Source organism: Megascapheus bottae, chromosome 5 (assembly GCF_031878675.1).
Source record: "Megascapheus bottae isolate mThoBot1 chromosome 5, mThoBot2.hap1, whole genome shotgun sequence".
In the NCBI taxonomy this organism is placed as follows: Eukaryota; Metazoa; Chordata; class Mammalia; order Rodentia; family Geomyidae; genus Megascapheus; species Megascapheus bottae.
The window spans coordinates 11,580,628-11,607,560 of NC_143513.1; the positions used below are offsets into that span (position 1 = coordinate 11,580,628).

General features: G+C 37.5%; 1 protein-coding gene across 1 annotated transcript in view; it reads right to left on the minus strand.

Moving 5' to 3' along the window:
- Positions 1-4,921: 4,921 nt before the first annotated feature.
- The window catches only part of Znrf2 (zinc and ring finger 2), a 75,077-nt gene continuing 53,065 nt past the window's right edge, over positions 4,922-26,933 (minus strand). Inside the window, exons 3-5 of the mRNA XM_090332700.1 lie at positions 18,448-18,553; positions 11,175-11,254; positions 4,922-5,218 (exon numbers count right to left, since the gene is read on the minus strand). Of these exons, the coding sequence (XP_090188826.1) occupies positions 11,197-11,254; positions 18,448-18,553 (164 nt within the window). The 3' untranslated portion in view covers positions 4,922-5,218; positions 11,175-11,196. The remainder of the gene's footprint in view (positions 5,219-11,174; positions 11,255-18,447; positions 18,554-26,933) is intronic.

The following is a 26,933-nucleotide window of genomic DNA, read 5'->3' on the forward strand; positions in this document are numbered from 1 at the left end:
CCCACCAGTGGGCATTCTTTTTTTTTTTGTCTTTTTCTGGGCTTGACCTCAGGGACTGAGCACCACTTTCGTTTTTTTTTCTATGTATGTGGTACTAAGGAATCGAACCTGGGTCCTCGTGCATGCTAGGCAAGCACTCTGCCACTAGGCCAAACTCCCGGCCCCAGTGGTGCATTCTTAACCAAAAAGAACATATCTGATTTCTTTAAGGTTCTTATCCCACAGAAAATCAACTTATTTAGGTGAACAGGTATTTCCATTTAATATAGGAATTATATAATTAAATAAAAAACTTTCTAGTTAAAGCACAGATTCACAGGATATGGCACTCAAAGCCTTTTTATCAACTGTTTCTGAAAACATTCACCACCAGAATAGCTACTTCCTATAAAGAAAACCATGCAGCAGCAATTTCAGGATGAAGAGTTGAGAAGGGAAGACAGTGATACTAAAACATATTAACTATTGTTATTCATAACAAAGAAAATATCAGACATTATATATTCTAGGAAACAAAGAACATGAGCCAAAACAAAGTTCTAATATGTTACATTTTTTTAAACCTAAGAAGATATCTGCACAAGGAACACTGAACAAGAGACACTTCATTTTGTCACCCATTGCCAGTATTTTCTGAGTTTACCTCAGAATATCAAAAGTGCAAGAAGATTGACCAAATAAACTTGTTGTCTTGCAATTAACAAACTATCCACATATTTAATAAGCACCATTTGCCTTTAAGTAGTTTTACATAGCTCCTAGCAATCGAATTTATATGAAAACTTCCTTGGAAAAAGAGGTGAATATTATTTACCAATGTTTAATGTAGATATAAATTAATTTCATTAATTAAATCATTCCTGGATTAAAAAAATATCATGCTTTGTTCAAGTATAGCTTATTGCTGGAAAAAGGCCCTTCTTCAGTCAGTACATAAAAACACATTAATATTTATATTGAATTTACAGTCTTCCATTTAAAGGAGTACTTCAGTCTTGCTACATTAACTTAAATGATTGTTCTTGAACTTCATTAAACCCAAACATTGAAACATAGTTGTGAGTCAAATAAGCCTTGAAAATAATTTTGCCATTTCATTAACTAATTTAAATTGGAATCTTTTTGAAATACATACTGCAGATACACTGAATGTGGACTTTAGTCATTTTGGGCTGCATTCCAGAAAAATAGTGTGAATGCTAAGGTAGAAATGTAACATTAACAGAAATATAAAATTTGCACTAAGGAATTAAAACAACAGCTCACGACATGAATTCTTCTAAGTTGTTTCTAAGACCACACAGACAAACCAGTTGTAGAATCCACTGCTGTCAATCATAAATACTGCTCTTAGAGCGGGGCACTGGTGGCGGCTCACACATGTAATTCTAGCTACTCAGGAGGCTGAGATCTGAGTATCGCGGTTTATCTTCAAATAACCACCAGAATATTGGAAATGCTAACTTTGAGCTGAAGAGTCCAGGGACAGCAACTAGGCCCAGAGTTCAAGCCCCAAGATGGACAAAAACATAACAATCCCCCCCCCCCAAAAAAAAACCCTGCTCATAGAACAGAAACATAGCCTATAATCTGAATTGTAACTAGATCTGAAAACATAAATGATTGAAAATTGGAAACAAATCCATTATAGAGTGGCACCAAAGTGAAGTTTTTCATTTGTTATTCGTGGGGCTTGAATTCTAGACCTGGGCATTGTCCCTGAGCTCTTCAGCTCAAGGACTACCACCCTACCCCTTGAGCCACAGCACCACTTCTGGTTTTCTAATGGTTAATTGGAGATAAGAGTCTCATGGATGTTAGTGCCCGGGCTGGCTTTGAACAGATCCTCAGATCTTAGTCCCCTGAATAACTAGGATTACACCTGGCGGGTATATTTTCTACATACGATATGATTTTCTATATACTCATGAATGACCTTTTCTGAAGAGTATTTGCAAAGATTCTTAGAAACTAACCAACTTCCTATGAGCCTGTTTTCAAACTGTATTTTGACTCGATAAGACCTGGTTACCAATAGTTCCAGCTGAGTATTTAAAATGCCTATCAGGATTTCATACCTTATACTACTAACAATGTGTGCTACAGATTTAGAACTATTATAAGTAATATTACATAAAATATCACTTACAGTATTTTCCAGAACAGTACTTTTGTGTGTGTGTGTTTGTGTGCTGGTCCTGGGGCTTGAACTCCAGGCTTAGGAGCATTCCCTGAGCTTCTTTTTGCTCAAGGCTAATGCTCTATCACTTGAATCACAGCTCTACTATTGAATTTTTGAGTAGTCTATTGGACATAAGAGTCTCACAGACATTCCTGTCTGGGCCAGCTTTGAACCGTGACGCTTGAACCTCAGCCTCCTGAGTAGCTAGGACTGTAGGTATGAATCGTCGGTGTGCAGCTTAGAATAGTATTTGAACTGAACAAAAATGAACATTTCTGCTTTAAAAAGTTTTTTTCTTGGGACTGGGAGTATGGCCTAATGGTAGAGTGCTCATCTATCATGCATGCATGAAAGCCCTGGGTTCGATTTCTCTATACCACATATTCAGAAAAAGCTGGAAGTGGTGCTGTGGCTCAAGTGGCAGGGCACTAGCCTTGAGCATAAGTGTCCAAGGGCAGTGCCCAGCTCCTGAGTTCAAGCCCCAGGACTGGCTCTTTTTTTTTTTTTTTAGTGCCAGTCCTGGGACTTGAACTCAGGGCCTGGGTGCTGTCCCTGAGTTTCTCACTCAAGGCTAGTACTCTACCACTTGAGCTTCAGCTGTTTTTCTTTTCTTTTCTTTTCTTTTTTTTTTTTTTGGTAGTTAACTGGAGATAAGAGTCTCATGGACTTTCTTGCCTGCTGACTTTTGAAACATGATGCTCAGATTTCAGCCTCCTGAGTAGCTAGGATTAATTATAGGCCGGAGTTACTAGAGCCTGGCTAAGCTTTAAAAAAGTTTTTTTTTTTTTTCAATTTCTCATTTTTTTAAAAAGCAACTCTTAGCGACCAGAGTTAAAGTAAAAATGCCAACTTTGTAAATTTTAACCAAATTTCAGTAAACATGATTTTAGGCAAATATAATAAATATTATCTGACATCAACAAAACACTAAACTTTCCTTAAAACCATAGAAGCGTCTATTGTAGCAATTGCAGCACAGGGCTCTGGAGTGAGACATGGAGGAGAGCAGGAGAGTGAACTTAAAAAGTTAACATGTCACCCATCTCAGAGAATTAACATCCAGGAGAATACAGCTGCAATAAATCTCTTAAGAATGGAAGACAACCAAGTAATTTTTAATCACCAATACACAGTAGTAGAAAACAAATTATTCACATTCCAAGAGGTTTTTACTTCAGGAATTATGAGGGGAAGGGGTAAAATGCTCATAAAACTGAAAATACGATTATGAAACAAAACAAATTCAAATGATTTCATAACTTAAAAAATTACGGAAAATATATTTCCCTTGAAAGAATAATACATTTCCACAACTTTTTTTTTTTAAAGCACCCATGAAACTGTGCTGTCAGCCGTCACAATGGAGGTTTTAGATTTTTTTAAGCAATTGCAGTGTACCAAAAAGCATTTCACAGCATAACTTCAGGGAAAATGTTATCTAAAGTCACAAAGAAAATAACTAAAAATTCCATTAAGAATGATTTATGAAGCATTACATAAATGTGTCTGGGTACAGCTGCTGCTTCTGTACTTGCCCTGTAGGAAACAGAAACAATAGCAGGGGGAACAGGCTGGGCGTGGTGTGGTATGGTGTGTGTAGCAGCTTTAAACTCTAACAGCAAATAGCTCATTATTTTGAGGGGGACAGCATGGTGTCACAGTCAATAACACCAAGTGAAGTGCCTAAATGCTCACGGATAACATTTTCCCTCTGTTGAAAATGTGAAAACTGACTTCTCGGTATTTTCATATTAAAAAAAATACATTCACTATCATAGCCCTGATAATCCTTTTCCAGTATTTTTAACCATTCAGATGTATTTTGTTGGAGTATTTATTCACATAATTTTTCAATACATTTCAATTCAAGACTCAATTAAAAGTCTTGGTAATGTTTTCAATTACAGTAGTAACACATTAATAAATTATAAATTAACAAAAACCTTTGTATTTGTTTTAAAAATTGTTTTAAAAATGCTAACTTCCAGATTATCTGGAAAATTAAAGATGCAAATTGCTATTAATCTGGCATCTCAATTAAATTCTGATTTTTAAAATATATAAAAATCCCTCAAATTATTCCAAGTTCCACTCCAGAAAAGTTTATTTTACCCTTACCATAAGTTGTTAAGGTTACAACATGCTAAACCCAATTGTGGGAAAACTGCCTGGAGATGCAAAGCAGAATAATAAAATAATTACATGAAAAGAACAAAAAATACCCGTTAACGTTATTATCGCTGGCAGCACTTAAAATTGGTAATTTGTATCTTTTATAAAGTTGCATAGCTCACGATGATTCAATACTAATTAGCTGTTGAGCAGTTTTATTTAAGAGGAAACGATATATTTTATAAACTGCAATTCAGTAGACAAGTCTACATTTAATTAAAATGTAATTATGTAACTTGATTTATTCTTTGAATGGCATTCTGGTAATAGTAAACCTTTAATTTAAAAATATGCAGAAGTCTATTTTCCATACTTGGAAAAAATGGAATAACTTGAGATCATGGTCTCCATCCAGACAATGTTTTACTGCTTGATTACACTTCTCGGTTTCACATTGAAGACTTCATAAGGGGTAAATTATGTGGTTTTCAATTTAAGAATAGATGAATGCAGAAACATCATGTTGGGGAAAATAAAGAGACCCCAAACTAAGCAAACAAAACAAATTAAAACACAGCTAGTTTTGAGCCCTAGAGAACTTAAAAAGTAAATCAACTTTTAAATCAGTTAACTTTGGCGTTTGAATACAAAATGTTTATCAGGGTTATCAGTGTGGATGTCTGTTAAGGGATGTGCAGCATTTTCAAAATCCCTGTGTGTCCCTTTATGTGAGTTTGGTGCACTGAGTTCTGTGGTGATGGTCCTCTACTCAGCAGCAGATGTTCCTGTGCCACTGTCCATCTTTGTATTACCCAGTCTCACAGAACTCAGAGTTCTGGCCGAGGAAGCCTGTGGTTTTTTTTGTCCAGAGACAGATCTTCAAATCCTCTATATTTTTCAAGCATCTTGAAAAGATAAGAAAACCTGTATAAAACAAATAAACTTATTTTAAGCCATGGACCATAACAGTAATATGAATTAAAACTAAGCACCAATTTCCCATGAGCATTATTTTCATTACTGTAAACCTTCACATCTTTATTTGTTCCAAAAGTTCATAAAGTTGGTGTTCTGCAAAAAAAAAATCATATCAGTAGCTTTTCTGAATGACAATGAATTTTACAATAAAGAAAGAAAATCCATTTGTAAAATCCACAAAACAAAACAACAACAAGAACAACTCTGGTAATTAACCAAAGATGTGAAGGACTCTATTGTGAAAACATTAAAAATCTGAAAAAAAAATTACAGCAGAATTAAAGAAATGGAAAACCTTCCATGTTTCTAGATTGAGAGGATTAACGCTGTGAAAATGACTACTGAAAGCAATTTCCAAATTCCATGCAATTCTCAAAATCCCAACAACATTCTTCATTGATACAAAGAAACCAATCCAAAAATTCATGGAATAATGAAAGACTATGAATAACAAAAATAACCTTTAGCAGGAAGAACAGCAATGGAGGAATATCAATACCAAACTTCAAACTCTATTTCAAAGCTACAATAATAAAGACAGCTTGGTACTGGCAAGGTATTGGTCTGAGGACTAATGGAACAGAATAGAAGATCCAGAAATGAACTCACATATAGCCACCTAATATTTGATAAGGAAGCCAGACACACAGGATGTAACAATGACAACCTCTTCAACAAATGGTGCTGGCAGAACTTGCTATCCACATGCAGAAAACTGAAGCTATATCCTTATCACCTTGCACCAGAATCAATTCTAAATGGACCAAATACTTCAATGACAGGCCAGATATCATGAAAATATTACAGGAAGGCAAAAGGGAAACACTAGGGTCCCAAGGCATGATTTGTAATTGCCTAAGATCCAGAATCACAACAAATAAAACACTGAACAAACAGGACTGCATCAAACTGAAGAAATTTTGCATGGCAAAAGGATATAGTTAACAAGAAAATGGAAAGCCCATAGATTGAGAAAATAATTTTTACTGGCTATGCATCAGTCAAAGGTCTCATATCTAAAATACACTTAGACCTCAAAAAATTACCCCCCCAAAGAAATAACCCAATTAATAAATGGGTTATAGACTTAAGAAAGACTTTTCAGAAGAAGTAAGAATGAGTAATAGCTACATGAATATTCAACTTCTCTGGCCATAAAAGAAATGCAAATGAAAACAACAATTGAGATTCTACCTCAACCCAGTTAGAATGACCATTATCAAGAAAATGAACAACAACCAATACTGGCAGGGATGTGTGGCTAAAAGGGACTGTTACTACACTGTTGGTGGGAATGTAAAATTGTTCGACTCCTCTGGAAAGCAGTGTGGAGGTTCCTCAAAGAAATAAACATACAGCTTCCCTATGACCCAGAAATTCTACACCTGGATATTTTTTCCCTCAGACCACAAACAGGGCCACACTCAAGCTACCAGCACAACTATGTTCACTGTAGCATTGTTTATCATAGCCAAGATAAAGAACACACATAAACAATGGAATTCTAGGCTTCCATAAGAATGAACAACATTGTACAATGCATTCATAAGGAAATGGAAAGACTTGGAAAAAATTATAAGCCAAGTAAGCCAGACCCAAAGAAACAGTTTCCCTCATGGGCATGGCTTCCCTCCTCATTTGTTGTAACTTGGATATGCCTATAAATCTACAAGTAAGCACAGTAGATGGTAAAGAACAAAAAAATACAGTTGGACATGATAAATTATACAGGACTCTAACCATTCACATAGTGGGACCAAAGGAGAATATTCCTAGCAGAAAATCACAAAGGCTCAGGGCATATAATCATATAAAATGAAGTTTATTGAAATGAACGTCAAAAATGGTAACAAGAGGTTTTCTGTTATTTTGCTTGTTTTTTTTAAAAAATTTTTCCTGGGGGTGTGTGGGGGGGAGGGTAATGGGTACCAAGACATGTGAAAGGGTATCAATGTATGTGAACTAATGCACCTTCTATCTGGCAAATATCATATAACCCTTTTATTAATTACAATAAAAAATACAAAAAAAATTTTTTTCCTTTGTCCTATTTTTTTTGCCAGTCCTGGGCTTGGGCTCAGGGTCTGAGCACTGTCCTTAGGTTTTCTCAAGGCTAGAGCTCTACCACTTGAGCCACTTCTGGCTTTTTCTATGTTTGTGGTACCGAGGAATAGAACCCAGGTTTTCGTGCATGCTAGGCAAGCACTCTACCATTAGGCCAAACTCCTAGCCCCTGTTTTTTATTTCTGTACCTTTTGTCTTGTATGTAAGTTTATCTGTTTGGGGGAGGTGAGGGGAGCACAGAAATGGAAGGGTGGATAAATGCAACAGTTAATACTCACTAAACACTATGTTGAAAACGAACTTTACAACTCTGGGGGAGGAGGGTCTGGAGGGAAAAACGAGGAGAAAACAAGGGAAGAGAGCCACTGCTCAAAAAGAAATATTCTCAGGGGTCTGGGAATGTGGCTGGGTAGTAGAGTACTTTCCTTGCTCTGGGTTCAATTCCTCAGTACCACATAAACAGAAAAAGTTGGAGGTGGCACTGTGGCTCAAGTGGTATAGCGCTAGTTTTGAGCAAAAGAAGCTCAGGGACAGTACCCAGGCTCTAATTTCAAGTCCCAGTACTGGGACTCAGTATCTGTATGTCTGTAATATTCTATTTGTCACCTTTACATTAACAATAAAACAAACGTTTCATCATGTATCCCACAGAGTTTACTATGGTCTGAATGTTCATATCTCCCACAGTTGCTCTGTTGTAGCCGACTCTTCAGTGCAGCAGTGTTAAATGGCATGGCCTTGGGGGTCAGGACAGATCTCTGCTCTATAGAATAGGGTTGGTGCCTTTATGAATGTCTGAAGGGATCCTGTTGTTTCTTCTGCCATTTGAGAATACCAGAAGCTGCTAGAGATGATAAATGAGCCCTTACACTGGATCTCTGCCAGTACTTTGACCTTAAACTTTCAGTCTCCACACAGTGAGCAATACATTTCTTTTGCTTATACATTCTATAAACTGGTTATACATTAACCAGGTATTACATTATAGCAGCTTGAACATACTAAAGCAGTCTCTAAAAGTTAGGTGAAAGATTTACACACCTGGAATAGGAAATGTTTCTTTTTTTCCATTTCTTTCTACACTTTGTTATATAATTATATGACAGTATATTCTTGCTAAATACTTCAAAACATGATTGCCAATATTACTTTAACTTATAAAATCCCAAGATAAAAATTTCCTTGTTTGGGGCAGGGAGTTTGGCTTAGTGGTAAAGTGGTAAAGCATGCATGACACTCTGGGTTTAATTCATCAGTACCGCATATGCTGAAAAAAGCTGGAAGTGGTGCTGTGCCTCAAGTAGTAGAGTGCTGGCCTTGAGGAAAGCCCAAAGATAGTGCTCAGGCCCCGAGTTCAAGCCCCAGAGCTGGCAAAAAAAATTCCTTGTTTGCTCTTCTTTCCACTCTCTAAGTCTTGTATCTATGCAGCCCAAACTGGCCTCAAATTCACAGTCTTCTTGACTCAGACTCCTGAGTAATGAATACCAGGATGATAGTTGTCCTACTGTAATTTGTGATCACCAGTCAAGTCTATCACAAATTTCATTTTATTACATTGGTTTCTAGTATTTCTCTTAAGGTTAAAAAATAATTTAGCCAGAATTTTACTTCACTGGTTCAAAAATAAGGTAACACTGACAACATCTCATGGCATCTACCCTCAAATCTTTCCTAAGAACTGGGATGCAGCTCAGCAGTAGAGTGCTTTCCTAGTATGTCCATGATTCTCAGTCTGAACTCTAATAGCACAAGTGAACAACCAAAAACTTTTCTACTGTGAAACAGAATATATATGCACACACTCCAAACACCCCAGTACCACTACACTACTTATCCAAACTTACCCTAATTCCTACTGTAAATGTGCCAAAGTGAACAGAAAAAAGCTGGTAGTACTAAAAGTACCCTATACTTTACCTCTTCTATAGACACACTGTACTGCTCTGAGAAGTTTTCTGCTTCAACTCTCATTTCAGTTGAGATGCTGCTGTTCAGTTATTCTATGTCAAATTCCCTGTGTCAGTATTCAAATTTGCTATCTTTAAGTTACCACACTTCATTGATTGAGTAATTAATTCCTTGGTCATGTTTTCAGCCTTCAGAATTATACTTTTTTTCTATGCATGTGGTACCAAGGAATCGAATCCGGATCTTCGTGCATGCTAGGCAAGCACTCCAGGCCAAACTCCAGGCCTGGACTTATACTTTTAAATTAAAGAGCAATAATTACTGAAATCAAAGGGTTACAACTCAAAACATCACTACTGAGTGGATGTGCAATTGTGATCCTCACATCTCAGCCTTTGGGATAGCTTAGAATTACAGGTGTGAACTACCAGTGCTTGGCTGCAAAACTATTCTTTTGTTTTTGTTGTTGTGGGACTTGAACTCAGGGCCTGGGTGCTGTCCCTGGGCTTTTCATGCAAGGATACCACTTTGATCCATCGCACCACTTCTGGCTTTCTGGTGGTTAACTAGAGGTAATAGTCTCTCCTGCCTAAATTGGCTTTGAACCATTGGCCTCTTGAGTAGCTAGAATTACAGGCAGTGAGTCACAGGTGTCCAGCTGCAAAACTATTCTTAATTTGATTTTTAAATTGTTTTGCCTACTCTATAAACAATAATATGGTGAGAACCCAAAGGTGAATGCTAAAAGTGACTAATACAACTAATGATGCAATTTTTTGGAAGAAAATGCTTCTACGAACCATAGAAAAACTGCTAAACAAACAATACTGTCTTTAGAAAAGAAGTGCCTGTCTGTGGTTGAGTTCAAATCCCAACTCCACTAACAAACTAACTTAGCAAGTCAACTCTCTTTACCTCTCTATAGCTGAAAGGGGAAAATAATAGGACTGAGTTCAAAGGTTGTTTTGACTATTAAAAAGGTATACAATGTTCTTATTGCCAAGCACACACTGCTTAGTGAGATTGTATCATGATTTATATATTTACATAAGCTTCATGTTTTCTTCAGTATTACACTATCATAAGTGAATGTGCTTTAAAGTGCCAAGAATGCAATATTCAGAAATCAAAAGGCCTATTCGTTATTTTTTTCTTAATCTAGGGATTGAACTCAGAGCTTTGTGCATGTGTTTAACCACTAACCAATATCCTCAGCCCCATCAATATAATTTTATTTATTTGGCAGTACTGAAGATGGAACCTTTCACTTGATAGGTAAGTACTCTACTACTTAAGTAATGCCCCTTTGCTGTCACTACTTTCTTAACAGGTTCTTATTTTTTTGTCTAGGCTAGCCTGGATTATAATATTCCTATTTACATTCTCAGCTTTTTAGCAGCTGAAATATGGTCTTGAACTTTTTGTCTAGGTTGACTTTGAACTGCAATCCCCTGAATCTTACTTGCAAGTAACTAGATTTAAATAAGAAGGAAGGCAAGAACCACCACATCCAGTTCTTTAGGGTGTTTTAAAATGTGAGTTATCTAGACTAACAAAATATCTGTAACACACACATATAGATACATTTATACACATAAGCACATGCTGCATCTTATTAAAAAAATGAATAAATGCCTATAAATATATACTTCAAAATAACATTTTTTGGAGGGGTTATGGGGCTTGACCTTGGCCTGCCTGGGTGTTGTCCCTGAACTCTTCAGCTGAAGGCTACCACCATACCTCTCAGCTCCATTTCTCATTTTCTAGTGATTAATTGGAGATAAGTCTCACAGTCTTTAGTATCCTACCTGGCTTTGAACTGCAATCCTCAGATCTCAGCCTCCTGAGTAGCTAGGATTTCAGGTGTGAGCCATCAAGCCCGGCCAAAGTAACATTTTTTTAGGCACTTAAAACATAAGAAAATTACCTTTCAAACAGGAATCTGATGCTTAATCTGAAGGGTGCTCAGGACAAGATCTATTTACTTCAAACCATTCATCTATGCAGCTAGAAAAGAACAAAATAAAAATGTAAATACTTATATCTAATTGTTTATATAATTATAGCCATAATAAAGAATACTTAACACTTGACTTTTATATCTTGGGAGCTAAAAAAAAAATCAAATCTACATTTTTTGTTTTTTGGCAGTCATGGGGCTTGAACTCCGGGCCTGAGCGCTGTCCTTGAACTTTCTCCCAAGGCTAGAGCTCTACCACGTGAGCCATAGCACCACTTCCAGCTTTTTTTTTTTCATATATTTTTTATTGTAATTAATAGAAGGGTTACATTATATTTGCCAGATAGAAGGTGCATTAATTCACATACATTGATACCCTTTCTCATGTCTTGGTATTCCAGCTTTTTCTATGTATGTGGTACCAAGGAATCTTTGTGCATGCTAGGCAAGCACTCTACCACTAGGCCAAACTCCCGGCCCCACATCTACATTTTTAATGATCACATTTCACATATATAAATATAGCATTGTCTGTTATATTTTTATTATTTTAAGTTTTTAGGGAAAAATCTTTGTAAAATTATGCTATAAAGTATTTTAATGTTTAAGCAGAACAACTATTTCCTAAAGGCAGCCAAGAACTACTGCTTAATATTAAAAATGAAAGAATTCAGAAAAAAATTTCCCAAGGTAGTTAACAAATGAACAAATTCATATAAAATAGGTGTTTCCTACAACCTCGTGATATTTATTTTTTTTTAATTGTATTTTATTGTCAGGGTATATACAGAGGAGTTAGTTACATTCATCAGGTAGCGGGTACAACCACATGACATTTAAAACTATAGGTGCTTTAGTATAAACTGGTACCACTCTCTGTGCTTTGCATTTTCAATGTTGGCCGTCACTGGTTATTTAAAAGATGATATTCCCTTAGCCTAGCTTCGGGCAGGAAATCTCACCGTTTTTACACCTTTTCTTACTGTATCATATACACATATTTTAAAACAATATATAGTCTGTTTCCATATTTAAAACATTATGGGATTACATCTGTAATCCTAGCTACTCAAAGGTTGGCTCAAAGCCAATGTGGGTAGAAAAGTTGATGAGACTCTTGTTCTCAAAAGAACCACCAAATGAAAGAGCTGTGGTTCAAATGATAGAGAGCTAGAAAACACAGGGAAAGTGTCCGGACCCTGAGTTCTAGCCCCAGGTTTGGCACCACCCTCCAAAAAAATTATAAATGCTATCATAAATATTAAGTTTTTAACTTTTTTTTTTTTTGGCCAGTCTTGGAGCTTGAGCTCAGGGCCTGAGCACTGTCCTTGGGCTTTCTCAAGGCTAGTGCTCTGCCACTTGAGTCACAGTACCACTTCTGGCTTTTCTATGTATGTGGTACAGAGGAATTGAACCCAGGCTTTCGTGTATGAAATGCAAGTACTCTACTACTAGGCTAAACTCCCAGCCCTTAACTTGATTTTTTTTTTCTTTCTTGACACTGCACTTGGATTCAGGGAATGGCCCTTGCAAGGTAAGTGGTCTACCACTTGAGCCTTGAACCCACCCCCCGCCCCCGCCCCCACCCTGAACTGGGGCTTGAATTCAGGGCTTGGGCATTGTCCCTGAGCCTCTATGTGCTCAAGGCTCATATTCTACCACTTGAGTCACAGCATCACTTCCAACTTTTTTTGAGTACTTTATTGGAGATAAGAGTCTCAGGGATTTTTCTGCCCAGGCTGGCGCCAGTGGCACTCACCCTACCCAGTCCCTCTGGCTTTCGTTTTTTTTTTTTTTTTGCCAGTCCTGGGCACAGTCCTTAGGCTTTCTCAAGGCTAAAGCCCTACCACTTGAACTATAGTATCACTTCCGGCTTTTTCCATGTATGTGGTACAGAGGAACTGAACGTGGGTCTTCATGCATGCTAGGTAAGCATTCTACCACTAGGCCAAACTCCGTGCCCTCCTGCCATTTGAAATACAACTAATTTCTACACGTTGCTCTCTTACCTAGCAACTTGATGAACTCTCATTCACTTTAATAATTTTCTAGTACTTATTCGTAGCTTTTATTTCAAAATCATTAGGTATAGAATGTTACTGAATTCTTCATCACACTTATTGAGTTAATATCTTTTCTTTTGTTGTGCTGGTCCTGGGGCTTGATCTCAGGGCCTGGACACTATCCCTGAGCTTCTTTAGGTAAAGGCTCCACTTCCAGCTTTTTAGAGGTCAGCTTATTGGATATTTAGAACCTTTTGGGTTTTTCTGCCCAGACTAACTTTGAACCACGATGTTCAGATCTCAACTTCCTGAATAGCTAGGATTATAGGCATGAGCCACTGGCACCCAGCTATTATCAGTTCTTCCTTAATGTGGTCAATTACATACAAAGGAATCTTACTGTATATGTTCATTCCTACTATAAGTTCAATGTTGCCATGACACATATTTCAGATATATACTGGTAAATATCTATAGTTAAATATGGTCCATCATGTTTCCTTGGATTGTACGTCTAGGTTCATAAAAGTATCTTCAAATTTTCCTTCTTGAAATGTCCTTGTTTAGTCTGAATATTTATATTATCAGACAATGAGTGGAGGAAACATATATCTTTTTTGAAGAATTTAAGTTTTTTTTTTTCCTCGTTGACCAGTCTTGAGGCTTAACCTCAGGCCTAGGCACTGCCTCTAAGCTTCTTTTGCTCAAGGCTAGCACTCTACCACCTGAGCCACAGCACCACTGCTGGCTCTTTTTCTTTTTCTCTTTCTTTTGTCGGTCATGGGGCTTGAACTTTGGGCCTAGGCGCTGTCCTTGAGCTCCTTAGCTCAAGGATACCACCCTACCCCTTGAGCCATAGTACCATTTCCTGTTTTTTGGTGATTAATTAGAGGTAAGAGTTTCAGACTTTTTAGTGCCTAGGCTGGCTTTGAACTGTGATCCTTAGATTTCAGCTTCCTGATATTACAGGCATGACCCAACGCACCTGGCTCCAAATATTTTAAATTTCTATCAAGGCATGTTCCTCTTCATTTCTCTACTGTTTTTATTTTTTATTCTAGAGGCAATCATGAGTTTTCGTTTTGTTGGTCTGTAACAAGTCACTTTGTTTCTGTTTATTCTACTCTTATTTTCTAGTTTCTTTAGCAACTTCATTTGTTGAGTTTCACTCTTTGCATTCAATCTAACATGGAGCTCTACCTCCCAAAGACTCACTATCTGTGTTTATCAAGAAGTTGTCCCTATTACTCAGTTCCAAGTATTTTCTAAGTTCCACTATGGCTTTTCTTTGCTTCAGAAGTTATTTACAGGAATATGTAAAGATTATTTATTTTCACTACTGATATTCAATAATGGTCAGGGAACAGAGTTCTACATAGAATCAGTTCTTTGTAGTTTGCAGAGACACTACTTAATGGGCTCAGACATAATCAGTTCCTGTAATATTCTTTGGGTGCTTGAAAACACATGCTCTAATTGATGCATACAGTTACCTACATACACAGTCATTCTTCATTAGATCACACTTGACAAACTATACTAGTTTTTCTAGTAATTGCTTTATTTTCATGAACTTGCTTGACTTAGTGAGAGCTGTGCTGAAATTTTGAGCTTTGTCAGTTTTCTTTTAGTACTTATCCTCTATCCTTTTACTTTCATATTTCCTCTTATTAGCTTCTTTTGCTTAAGACTAGTGCTGTAGTGGCACTTTGAGCTACAGTGCCACTTCCTGTTTTATGGTGGTTAAATGGAGATAAGGATCTCAGACCTTCCTGTCCAAGCTGGTTCAAATCACAGGCCTTAGATTTCAGTCTCCTGAGCAGCTAGATTTATAGGGATAAGCCAAAGGTGCCCAGCTTAAGATTATTTCTTTAAACAATATAGCCAAACTTTTTGATCTGTTTGCTGCTGGCAAGTTTGTTATTCAGGTTTACTATAATCACTGATATATTGGATTTCTTTTTACCTCATTTTGGGTTACTCTTAATTTCTCAAAACTTTCCCCCATCTTCATCTTAAAAGTAGAATTCTGCCTTCTTTCATTAACTTTTCATTTACCCAAATAACTATTTGAGGTTTTTTAAATTAAAAAATTTTTTTTATGAAAGAATTTATTAACATTGATTTTTATATCATATTTCAAATGACGTGTTTAACAAACAAGTATTCAAGAAGGAAATCTCTATATACAACCACTGGCACTTAGATTTTAGAACATAATCAAAATTAGGCTGAGGGTTTATATGTCATAGATACATATGAATCTATGTAATAAAACATTATATCTATAGAGTCATAAGTTTTTATGTCTATGTAGTTGTGTTTATATTTCCAGTACCATGTCCATAGCATTGGGTATGCAAAGATTGAGTTCTCGCTCTTGTACTGTTTGGATCCAATAGCCGCATATTAAGGATACCAGGCTCCTTTTGTTCCTTTGGTCTTGACTTGTCTCACTCAACATGATTTTCTCTAGATTCATCCACTTCCCTGCAAATGCCATTATTTTATCTTGTCTGTTGGCTATGTACATTTTCTGTATCCATTCATCTGCAGTGGGGCATCTGGGTTGTTTCTATGGCCTGGCTATTGTGAATAGTGCAGAGATGAACATAGCTGAGCAATGTCTTGGGTTAGGATGTTCAGGATAGATGTCCAGGAGTGGTATGGCGGGATCGTAGGGAAGGTCAATTTTCAGTTATTTAAGAAACCTTCACACTGCTTTCCAGAGTGGCTGAACTAGCATACAATCCCACCATCAGTGCAGTGGGGTTCCTTTTTCTCTACAACCCCGCCAACATCTGTCATTGTCTGAGTTCAAAATCTTGGCCATTCTTGTTGGACTAAGGTGGTATCTTAGGGTTGTTTTTATTTGCATTTCCTTTATGACCATGGATGATAAACATTTTCTCATATGCTTTTCTGCCATTTTAATCTCTTCTTTTGATAAGTCTCTCTTTTGTTCCCTTGCCCATTTACTGAATGGTTTGTTGGGTTTGGGGGGGATTAGTTTCTTGAGTTCCCTGTAGATACTGGATATTAAGCATTGGTCTGATGTATTATTGGTAAATATCTTTTCCCAGTTGGTTGGCTGTCTCTCTACTTTTGTGGCTATGCTTTGATCTGTGCAGAAACTCTTTATTTTCAGGTAGTCCTATTTATCGAGTCTCTCTCCAATCTGTTGTGAACCTGGGATTCTGTTCAGGAATCTTTTGCCTGTGCCTATGAGTTCTGGTGTCTCTCCTACTCTATCATGTAGCAGTTTCACGGTTTCCGGTCTGACACTGAGGTCTTTGATCCACTTTGAGTTAATTAATGCTTGTGCATGGCGAAAGGCTAGGGTCAATTTTTAGTTTTCTGCATGTGGCTGACCAGTTTTGCCAGCACCAATAACTGAATAGACTGTGTTTGTTCCCCTGTATATCTTTGGCTCCTTTGTCAAATACAAGTTGCCTATAGGTATGTGGTTCTATATCTGGATCTTCTATTCTGTTCCATTGATCTTCTGGTCTATTTTTGTGCCAATACCATGCTGTTTTTGTTATTAATTTACCCAAATAACTATTTGAGGTTCTTTTTTTTTTTTTTTTTTTTTTTTTTTTTGCCAGTCCTGGGCTTGAGCTCAGGGCCTGAGCACTATCCTTGGATTTTCTCAAGGCTAGAACTCTACCACTTGAGCTTCAGCTCCACTTCCTGGTTTTTTTGTTTTTTTTTTTTTTTTTTTTGCCAGTCCTGAGCTTAAGCTCAGGGCCTAAGGACTGTCCTCGGACTTTTTCAAGGCTAGAACTCTACCACTTGAGCCTCAGCACCACTTCTGCCTTTTTCTAAGTATATGGTACCAAGGAATTGAACCCAGGTCTTCGTGCATGCTAGGCAAGCACTCTACCACTAGGCCAAACTCCCGGCCCCTATTTGAGGTTTTTTAAAAATTATTTTCTTCCTGTTACTATAAGATTTACCATTACATAAATCAGGTAATAAGTAAAGTTCTTTTTGGACAATGTCACTCCTTCCCTCACTCTCTTCCACTCTCTCCCTCTTGTTCCTACCTACAAGTAGTATAGTTCATTTTCAACAGTGTCTAGTGATTACCAATGTTGCATTTGTTCATCTTTTGTCATTCCTAAAATAGATTTTAATCCTAACCCCTTTCTTAGACCATGTAAGAATAATACACAAGAAATCACATAGGCTTTAAAGTCAAGCAAACTAGGGGCTGGGAGTTTGGCCTAGTGGTAGAGTGCTTGCCTATCATGTACGAAGACTGGTTGGATTCCTCAGTACCACATACATAGAAAAAGCCGAAATGGTGCTGTGGCTTAAGTGGTAGAACTCTATCCTTGTGAAAGTCCAAAGACAGTGCTCAGGCCCTGAGTTCAATGCCCAGAACTGGTTTAAAAAAAAAAAAAGAGTCAAGCAAGCTACAAAACTGTTGGAAATCAAAGCTCTGCCATTTATCAGTAATGCAATCTTGAGGAAGCTCTCTTTTCTCAACTGTGAAATGGAAAATGGGGTTGTTACAAGGATTACATCGTATAACCTATGTGAAAAGTGCTAAAGGAATGGTAGTCAATTTTTTCCTTTGGGTGAAAGAGTGGGAACTTGAATTGAGAGTCAAGGCACTGTCTGTCCCTTAGCCTGTTCACTTACGGCTGGCATACTACCATATGAGTCATAGCTCCATTTTTGCCTTTTTGGTGGTTAATTGAACTTCAGAGTCTTATGGATTTTCCTGCTTAGGTTGGCTTCAAACCAGGATGCTCAGATATCAACCTCCTGAATACCTAGAATTAAGACATGATCCATTGTTGCCTGACTTTAAAAACAGTAGCATTTTGAGGGGCTCGGAGTTTGGCCTAGTGGTAGAGTACTTGCTTAGCATGCACAAAGACCCGGGTTCAATTCCTCGGTACCACACGCATAAAAAAAGACAGAAGTGGTGCTGTGGCTCAAGTGGTCGAGTTCTAGCCTTGAGAAAGTCCAAGGACAGTGCTCAGGCCCTGAGCTCAAGGCCCAGGACTGGCAAAACAAACAAACAAACAAAAAAAGGTAGCATTTTAAATACAATAGATTATGGACTTAAGTTCTATCCTCAGAGGAAAAAAAAGTCCATTACTGAGACTGTAAGTTGAAAGGAAGGATTTTAAAGAAACTTTTCAGCCCAAATTACAATGCTTGAAAACATGACAGCCATCTTTTACTGCAGTATCACCCAGTTAACATAAAGACACACATACCCTTTATGATATATGCACAGGCAAGGCAGTCGTGCTATTGTGTCTCCCTGCTGTAATTCTTCAAGGCATATTGCACATTCCCCAGTGTCTTTACTCAGCACATCCTCTGCAGAAAAATAATGAATTCAGGACAATAAAATTAGTCATCAAATTTAAAAGAACACCTATATACATATACATTTGCAGGGTAGCAATCTCAACATACTTTGCCTATTTTTATCATAAAACTCAAAACTGAGCATCTGTATTTGAAATATTATTCACAAATGAATGAATAGTGTTTATCTTACTTTGTGTCATGCATTTCTGTCTTACTGAGGCATTATAGAAAGCAAGAATAGACAAAATCTTCTACATATCAGGGATTCTTTTCAAACCAGTCAGTAAATCACCTGCAGTTTTGCAGTTCATTTTCCTTTTCCTACTAGTTTTTGTCAGTTTGGTGTTCAAGATAGTTCAGAAAAGTTTAATATAAAACAAATGAAAAGATGTGAAAGTGCTATTATCCCTTTTAAAATTCAAAAATTCAGAACAAAAGCATTCTAAATTTGAAACTTCTAAAGAACTGCTTAACTCAAGAAGTAGAAGACAGAAAGCTTTTGTATAAATTCTGAAAGACTTTTGGAAGGACTAAAGGCATTGTCTGTATTGATTCTTATAATCCTTTCCCATGACAATATCAAGCCCACTCCAGATTGTACAGTGGCTCCCCAGAATCCCCACAAGGTATTCTGAAAACTATAGAGTTCAAAATGTGCCAAGAGAAATCCTTATTACAAAGAAAAATTTCCTTTAAAAAATAAGCTCTTGATTTTTGTTTTATACTAATTATTTGAATGTTCTGTATTAATATTAGATCTTGACTACTAGACAAGATAGCTAACCAGCTATCTATTGTGACTTAAAATGCAGAATAGCTAATATACATATTAGTAAAGAGTAGGAATAAGAGAGTTGTTTGATGGGAAATGGGGACCATGTCATGAGAAAGGGTATCAATGTTTGTGAAGTTATACACCTTCTATCTGGTGAATATAATGTAACCCTTCTATTAATTACAATAAAAAAATCCTGAAAAAAAAAGGGAGTTGTTTGAAAACTGTGTGGGTTCCTCATCCCACTGTTCACTTTGAGACAGAACATTAAGGGGAAAGAGAGACACTATCCTGTCCACAGAAGAGAAGGTGCTATCTGGAGGTGGGAATAAATGGACAACTTCTGTAAAATAAGAGAAAGCTTCAGCAAGAAGAGTTTTACAACTAAATCTCAAGAATGTTAGGAGCGATTTTTAGCTTACTACTGGGTAGTTCACAGGCTAATATTTTACAGAGACTTAAGAAGGAAAAAAATTTCTGGATAAACAAATCTGAATAAATGTTCAACGCTGTTTATTAGACTTTCTTCAAGTTCCCGTTCACATTTTTTTCTTCTGTTAACCCTAGAAGGTCTCACATACTATTTCTACCAGACACGGGATCCCCAGCAGTGAGAACAAAAAGATGGAGCCTTGCATGGTGGTCTAGTTGGAAGTCAATCCCTAGTTACTGTTAAGACCCTATCTGAAAAACAAACTAAAAAGCAAAAGGACTGTATGGGGATACAAAGTGGTTGAATACTTGCCTAGTAAGCACAAGGCTGAGTCCAATTCCCCAGTATTGTCAAAAGAAAGAACAAAAGAAAGAAAAAAGGAAGGACAAAGGAAAGAAAGAAGACTGGAAACGTAAACAAACGTACAACAAACTTGAAAAAGAAAATTAACCACTACCTTTTAATCTAGCTGTAAACCTAAGATGCTACACTAGTTTACAAATCGCTGTACTTATTACCTTATATAACTGAAACCCTGTTTATCACTTTTACAAAAAGTTTGCCTATAGCAAACTATGGCAAATCAATTTTAAGATGCCTCCTTCCCCCCCCATCCCTCCCGCCACCCCTCTCTCTTTCTTTCTTTTTGGTGTTAGTCCTAGGCTTGAACTTTATGCCTAGTGTTGAACCTAAGCTTTTGTTTGCTGAAGGCTGGAGTTCTTTTTTTTTTTTTTTGCCAGTCCTGGGCTTGCGCTCAGGGCCTGAGCACTGTCCCTGGATTTTCTCAAGGCTAGGGCTCTACCACTTGAGCCACAGCACCACTTCTGCCTTTTTTCTATGTATGTGGTACCGAGGAATCGAACCCAGGTCTTTGTGCATGCTAAGCAAGCACTCTACCACTAGGTCAAACTCCCGGCCTGAAGGGTGGAGTTCTATACCACTTAAGCCTCAGCTCCACTTCTGGCTTTTTTGGTGGTTAATTGGAGATAGAAATAAGAGTCTCACAGACTTCCTTGCCCTGGTTGGCCTTAAATCCTCAGGTGTGACCACTGGTGTATAATTGAGATGTATCTCATTTTTAGTGGTGCTGAATTTTCACGAAGATGTCATAAAACTCATCCACTAGGCTACATTTTCCACTTTTGGGAATACATTAACAACAGATTCAGATTTAAGTCTAAATAAATCGTCAAATCTCATTTACTATAAATTAGGAGATAAACCAGCCTTAAAAAAAAAAAAAAAAAAGAGGGCCAGGAGTTTGGCCTAGTGGTAGAGTGTTTGCCTAGTATGCACAAAGACCCAGGTTCCATTCCTTGGTACCACATACATAGAAAAGCCAGAAGTGGTGCTATGGCTCAAGCTGTATAGCACTAACCTTAAGGAAAGCCCACAGAAAGGCCCTGCGTTCACTCCCCAGGACTGGCAAAACAAAACAAGACAAAAAAATAGGATTGCCATGTAAGTCTAAGTACCACATTCCCAACACTAAATAAAAATAAGTAGAAATTCACTAAGTATAGGGCTTAAATGTAATTGTTGAGAGAAAAATTGCATTAAATGTTTAATATTTAAAAATTAAAATACTTTGCTAATTTAAGCATTTCTGAAGAGATAAAATTCAATCTATATAATTAACACAGTTTAAAAATATAATGCTAAACTAGGAGAGAGTGAAGGGGTGACACTGTCCAAAAGGAAATGTATTCATTACCTGACTTATGCAACTGTAACCCTTCCGCATATCACTTTTATAATAATAAGAAAAATGAAAACACAGATAATGCTACTTTAAAATAGACAGGGGCAAGAATTATCCTTCAGAGAATTTACAGGTACTAAGTTAAAATTTTTAGCTTAATGTCTTTAGCTGAATTCAAAATGCTATATTAAAACTAGCTGGGCCAGGAATTTGGCCTGGTAGTAGAGTGCTTACCTAGCATGCATGAAGACTTGGGTTCAATTCCACAGTACCACATACATAGAAAAAGCTGGAAGTGGTGCTGTGGAAGTGGTGCCGTGGCTCAAGTGGAAGAGCTCAGATCCTGAGTTCAAGTCCCAGTACTGGCAAAAAAAGGGGGGGGGGCTAGTGGTAGAACACCTAGCTTGCAGGAAGCCCTGGGCTCAAATCCTTGGTACCACATATACAGGAAAAGCCAAAAGTGGAGCTGTGGCTCGAGTGGCAAGTGCTAGCCTTGAGCAAAGTGTCCAAGGACAGCGCCTAGGCCCTGAGTTCAAGCCCAGGACTGGCAAAAACAACAAAAACAACAAACCCTAGCCATTTCATGGGGCTGGGAGTATGGTTTAGGTGGTAGAGTGCTTGCCTAGCATGCACAAAGCCCTGGATTCAATTCTTCTGTACCACATACACAGAAAAAGCTGGGAGTGGTACTGTGGCTCTAGTGGAAGAGTACTAGCCTTGAGAAAGCCCAAGGACAGTGCTCAGGCCCTGAGTTGAAGCCCCAGCATTGGCAAAATAAATAAAATAAATAAATAAAAATAAAAAACTCCAAAAAGCAAGCCATTTCAATCAGTTCTCCTTAAGAAGGAAGGAAGGAGGCAGGAGGAAGGAGGTGAAGAAAGGTAAGAAAACGAGGAGGAAAGGAAGAAGAAGAAATAAGGAGGAAAGTATATATATATATATATATATACATATACTTGCCTATATATATATATATATATAGGCAAAAACATCCCAATATGTTTATTCTAAGCAAAACCAGCTAATATCAATAGTAAACAGCTTCTAGTAAAACTATTCTGATCAGAAAATAAGAGCCAATGTTGTTAGGCCCTGGTAGTCACACCTGTAATCCTAACCACTCAGGAGAGTGAGATCTGAAGATTGAGGTTCAAAGACAGCCTAAGAAAGGGAAGTCCATGAGCTTCCTATCTCTAATTAACCACTATGCATCTGAAAGTGGAGTTATGGCAAGTAGTAGAGAAATAGCCTTAAGAAGAAGAAGAAGAAGAAGAAGAAGAAGAAGAAGAAGAAGAAGAAGAAGAAGAAGAGGAGGAGGAGGAGGAGGAGGAGGAGGAGGAGGAGGAGGAGGAGGAGGAGGAGGAGGAGGACGAGGAGGAGGAGGAGGAGGAGGTGGTGGTGGTGGTGGTGGTGGTAATGGTGGTGGAGAAGGAGGAGAAGGAGGAGGAGGGCCAAAGTTAACACATTGTAACTACGGATTGCTCAACTGCATCTTGTAAGTCTTAGAAGGCGTTTTATTCATATTATAATACTTTATGATTACTGCCTCAAATAGCAAATGCTTAATTTTCTTTTTTGAGGAGGAGGGAGTGCCTGTCCCTGGTCATGAACTCAAGGCCTGGGTGCTTCTGTGCTCAAGGCCACAGAGCTACCATTTGAGCCATAGCTCCACTTTCAGCTAGCAGATCTAACAACCAAAGATGGCTAGTCTGGCAAAATATGCATTAGAAAGAAGTTAACACAAACAGAACTGCCATAGTTGGATTTAGATTTGCCCCTCCACAAGCATGCATTAATGAAGAGACCCTAAGACTGGAGATGAGAGTGTTGGTTATCACCCACTTTCTTTTTTTCTTCATCTTCAAATCTATGTGCCAAAGAAGTCACTCTGATCAGGACCTCCTATAAGGCACCTCTGACCTACCATTTCCATACACCCATTACAACTTCATGTCTGGGAACAACTCCCTGCAAATAACTTGTGAATATGGCTTCCTTCTGCATTTTAAAGCATTTTAAGTATTTACTTTGCTATGCTCTTTTACATAGGAAGTGTTATCTTCACTCTACATATAAGAAAACAGAGGCTCAAGGAAGTTAATAAATATGTCAGAAGCTACTGAAGTAGTAAAGTTCTGGAACCAGGATTCAAATTTGGGCTAAGTGTGTCCTTGGCTTTTGTCTACTTTATGAATTTTGCTACAAGAAATAATTTCATTTTGAAGTTTCACAAGTATTGATGGGAATGAATACTTTGCAATGACGAGCTGAGGATCACTACACATTTTTGTTTTGTTTTGGGATACTGGGGACTGAAATCATTCAGTGCCCCACAGAAGGATGACTTATTTTGAAGAGGATTCTCAAGATCGGTCATGTTTTATGTTTTATCTTTTTAAACTTTTATAAAAATTGGTAGCAGCAGGGCCAGGGCAGAGTGACTCATACCTGAAATACTAACTCCTGGGAAAGATGGAAATAGGAGGATGGCAGTTCAGGGCTGGCATGGGTAAAAAGACAGCAAGCCTTATCTCAAAGAACAAGCCTATGGGGGGGGGGGGAATGGGTACCAAGACATGTGAAAGGGTATCAATGTACGTGAATTAATGCACCTTCTATCTGGCAAATATCATGTAACCCTTTTACTAATTACAATAAAAATGCAAAAAAAAAAAAAAAAAGAACAAGGCTAATGTGGTGGTTCGTATCTGTAATACCAGATTCATAAGAGGTAAAAGTATAACGATTGCAGTCTGAGGCCTACCCTGGGGGCCTTAGGATAACCTGAAGAAAAAGCAGAACATTACTGAAAAATCAAAGCACTGAGACCTGGCTCAAGTTGTCAAGCACCTGCCTAGCAAGTACAAAGACCTGAGTTCAAACTCACTACCTCAAAAGGGACTGGTGTCAGAAACCAGCTTACTCTCTGTGCAATTTAAACCAGCCCTGTACAGCACAATGCTGAATGATAAATAGTTTTCTACCTATGCTGTTTACAATGTGGCCAGTGCAACAGCACAGAGTTCGCAGTTTTATTCAATTTGGCTATAATACAAAATCTTAACATACATAGTAAATAATAAACTTTCATAAGCTAATTACAAACTTCTATAGATTTTTACTTATATAGCCTCAAGCTTTTAAATTTGCAATGTTGAAAGAAATTACTTAAAATTCAAGCAGCCAGATGTGCAAAATTAAAATATTTAGCAGATCCAAGCACATATCCATATAATTATAGCAGATCAAGACAATAGAAAAAAGCAGATAGCCAGAATTCTTTAAAAACACAACAAAAACAAACAAAACAAACAGATAAGACTGCATTTGTTAGAGGCAGCCAGGAAAACTCCATGCAAACATTTCATGATCATCACAACTTTATTTTTGGATTAGGCATCCACACAGGGACATGGATCTTTTCAGCAAATACAATGCCAAGCACTATCATGGATCAGGCATTTTTTACCTGAAGACTTATTTTTTGTTCTTGAACCCTCAATGATAGCAGTTGAAAACAAAAGCAGCTGAAATGTGAAAATATCCCTAGAAAAATGAAGAATTAAAAAAATGTACAACATTAGTAAGAAGCAATTACTCAAAGAATGAAAAGTTGGGGTTTGAAAAGTTTATTAATATATACTTCATATGTTATCAAAGATAAAAGGAGTTAACACTAATTTCCTAGATTTCAAGCACATAAGCTATTATTTACACTCAAATACCATAATGGAGTTTAAAAATGATACTTGAAGCTGCCATATTACTACCAGCTCTAAGTTTCTGAAATTTAGCCATACTAGGTCTTCATTCCCACATGGCATTTTTTAGTAGTAACTGGCCCTTTATATAGTCATAATAAAATAATTTTAAAATACTATAGACAACATCCTCTGACCGTTCATATTCAGCAAAAATAGACAAACCAGGGGAGAAATTACCTTAACATTAAATAGTTAAAAACATTTAATTCAAGATAGTTTTATGTAAAAAAAGAAAAAAAAACTCCCAAATACAAAGTAATTTAAATAACAATGAAAAAACATCACTGTCAGAGCTTGTGGAACAGAGCTAAAACATTTCAGAGAAAATTCTATAGCCTTGGATAATGTAAGAAAATACGGGAGAGAGATCAGAGACAGAGAGAGAGAGAGAGAGAGAGAGAGAGAGAGAGAAAGGAAGGAGAAGGACAAAGACAGGGAGGAAGAAAATAATCAACTAATATCACTATCAATACAAACTCAGAAAAAGCATACCTAAGAAAAGTAGAAGAAATTCTTGTTAGATAATAATAAGGGTAAGGAGGTATAAACACAAATAACAAATTAAGGACAGATTAGGAAAATAATCACAGAATAGTAGAAAATAATCCATAAAATATTACTTTACTGAATGTAGTAATGAAACAATTTTCTGGAAGGAATTAGAAGATGGATTAAAGATAGAAATCTTTTGAGATTAACTTCCATAGAAAAGTACAAAAAGTATATATCTCCAGATGTTTTGAAAAATACTACTACTTAGATGGATGCTGGTGGCTCATGCCTGTAAATCCTAGCTACTCAGGAGGCTGAGTTCTAAAATCAGATTCAGAGTCATTCAAGGGCAGGGTCTCCATGAGACCCTGATCTCTGATTAACTACCAAAAAGACAGAAATGGTCCTGTGTCCCAAATGATAGAGTACCAGCCTTAAGCAAAAACACTTAGGAACAGTATCCAGGCCTTGAGATTAAGCCGATCAGAACATTTACACGCACAAAAAGAATTCCAGCCAGACACCAGTGGCTCATGCCTACGATCCTAGCTACTCAGGAGGCTTGAGAGCTTAGGACTGAGGTTTGATGCCAGCCAGGGGAGGAAAGTTCATACCACTCTCTCACCTTCACCTTCTGATTAACCATCAGAAAACAGCAAGTGGCATTGTGGCTCAAAGTGGTAGAATGCTAGCCTTAAGTGAAACAGTGCAGGGACAGCACCCACATCCTGGGTTCAAGTCTCATAACCAACAAAAAAACAAACCCTAAATATTTAAAAAGCATGTGATTTAAATGCTATTTATGTTACAAAATGCAGAAATAGTAAGTCTCCTAATATTTTGAAGCAAACATAATCCTGATTTTAAGACTCAAAAGAGAGTAATCATCAATCTGTCCAACCTTACTTTTCAGAAATTCTAACAGAGCAAATATATTCCTGTACTATACTATGGGTAAAATACTGGAAGAGCTCTCAATGGGAGCAAAGCTGGGAGTGAAGCCTAGTGTTGGAGTGCTCGCCTGGCATGTAGGAAGTCCTGGGTACGATTCCTTGGTACCACATACACAGAAAGAGCCGGAAGTAGCACTATGGCTCAAGTGGCAGAGTGTTAGCCTTGAGCAAAAGTGTTCAAGGACAGTGGCCAGGCCCTGAGTTCAAGCCCCAGGATTAGAGATAGAGAGAGAGAGGGGGGGGGGAGAGAGAGACAGAGAGAGAAGA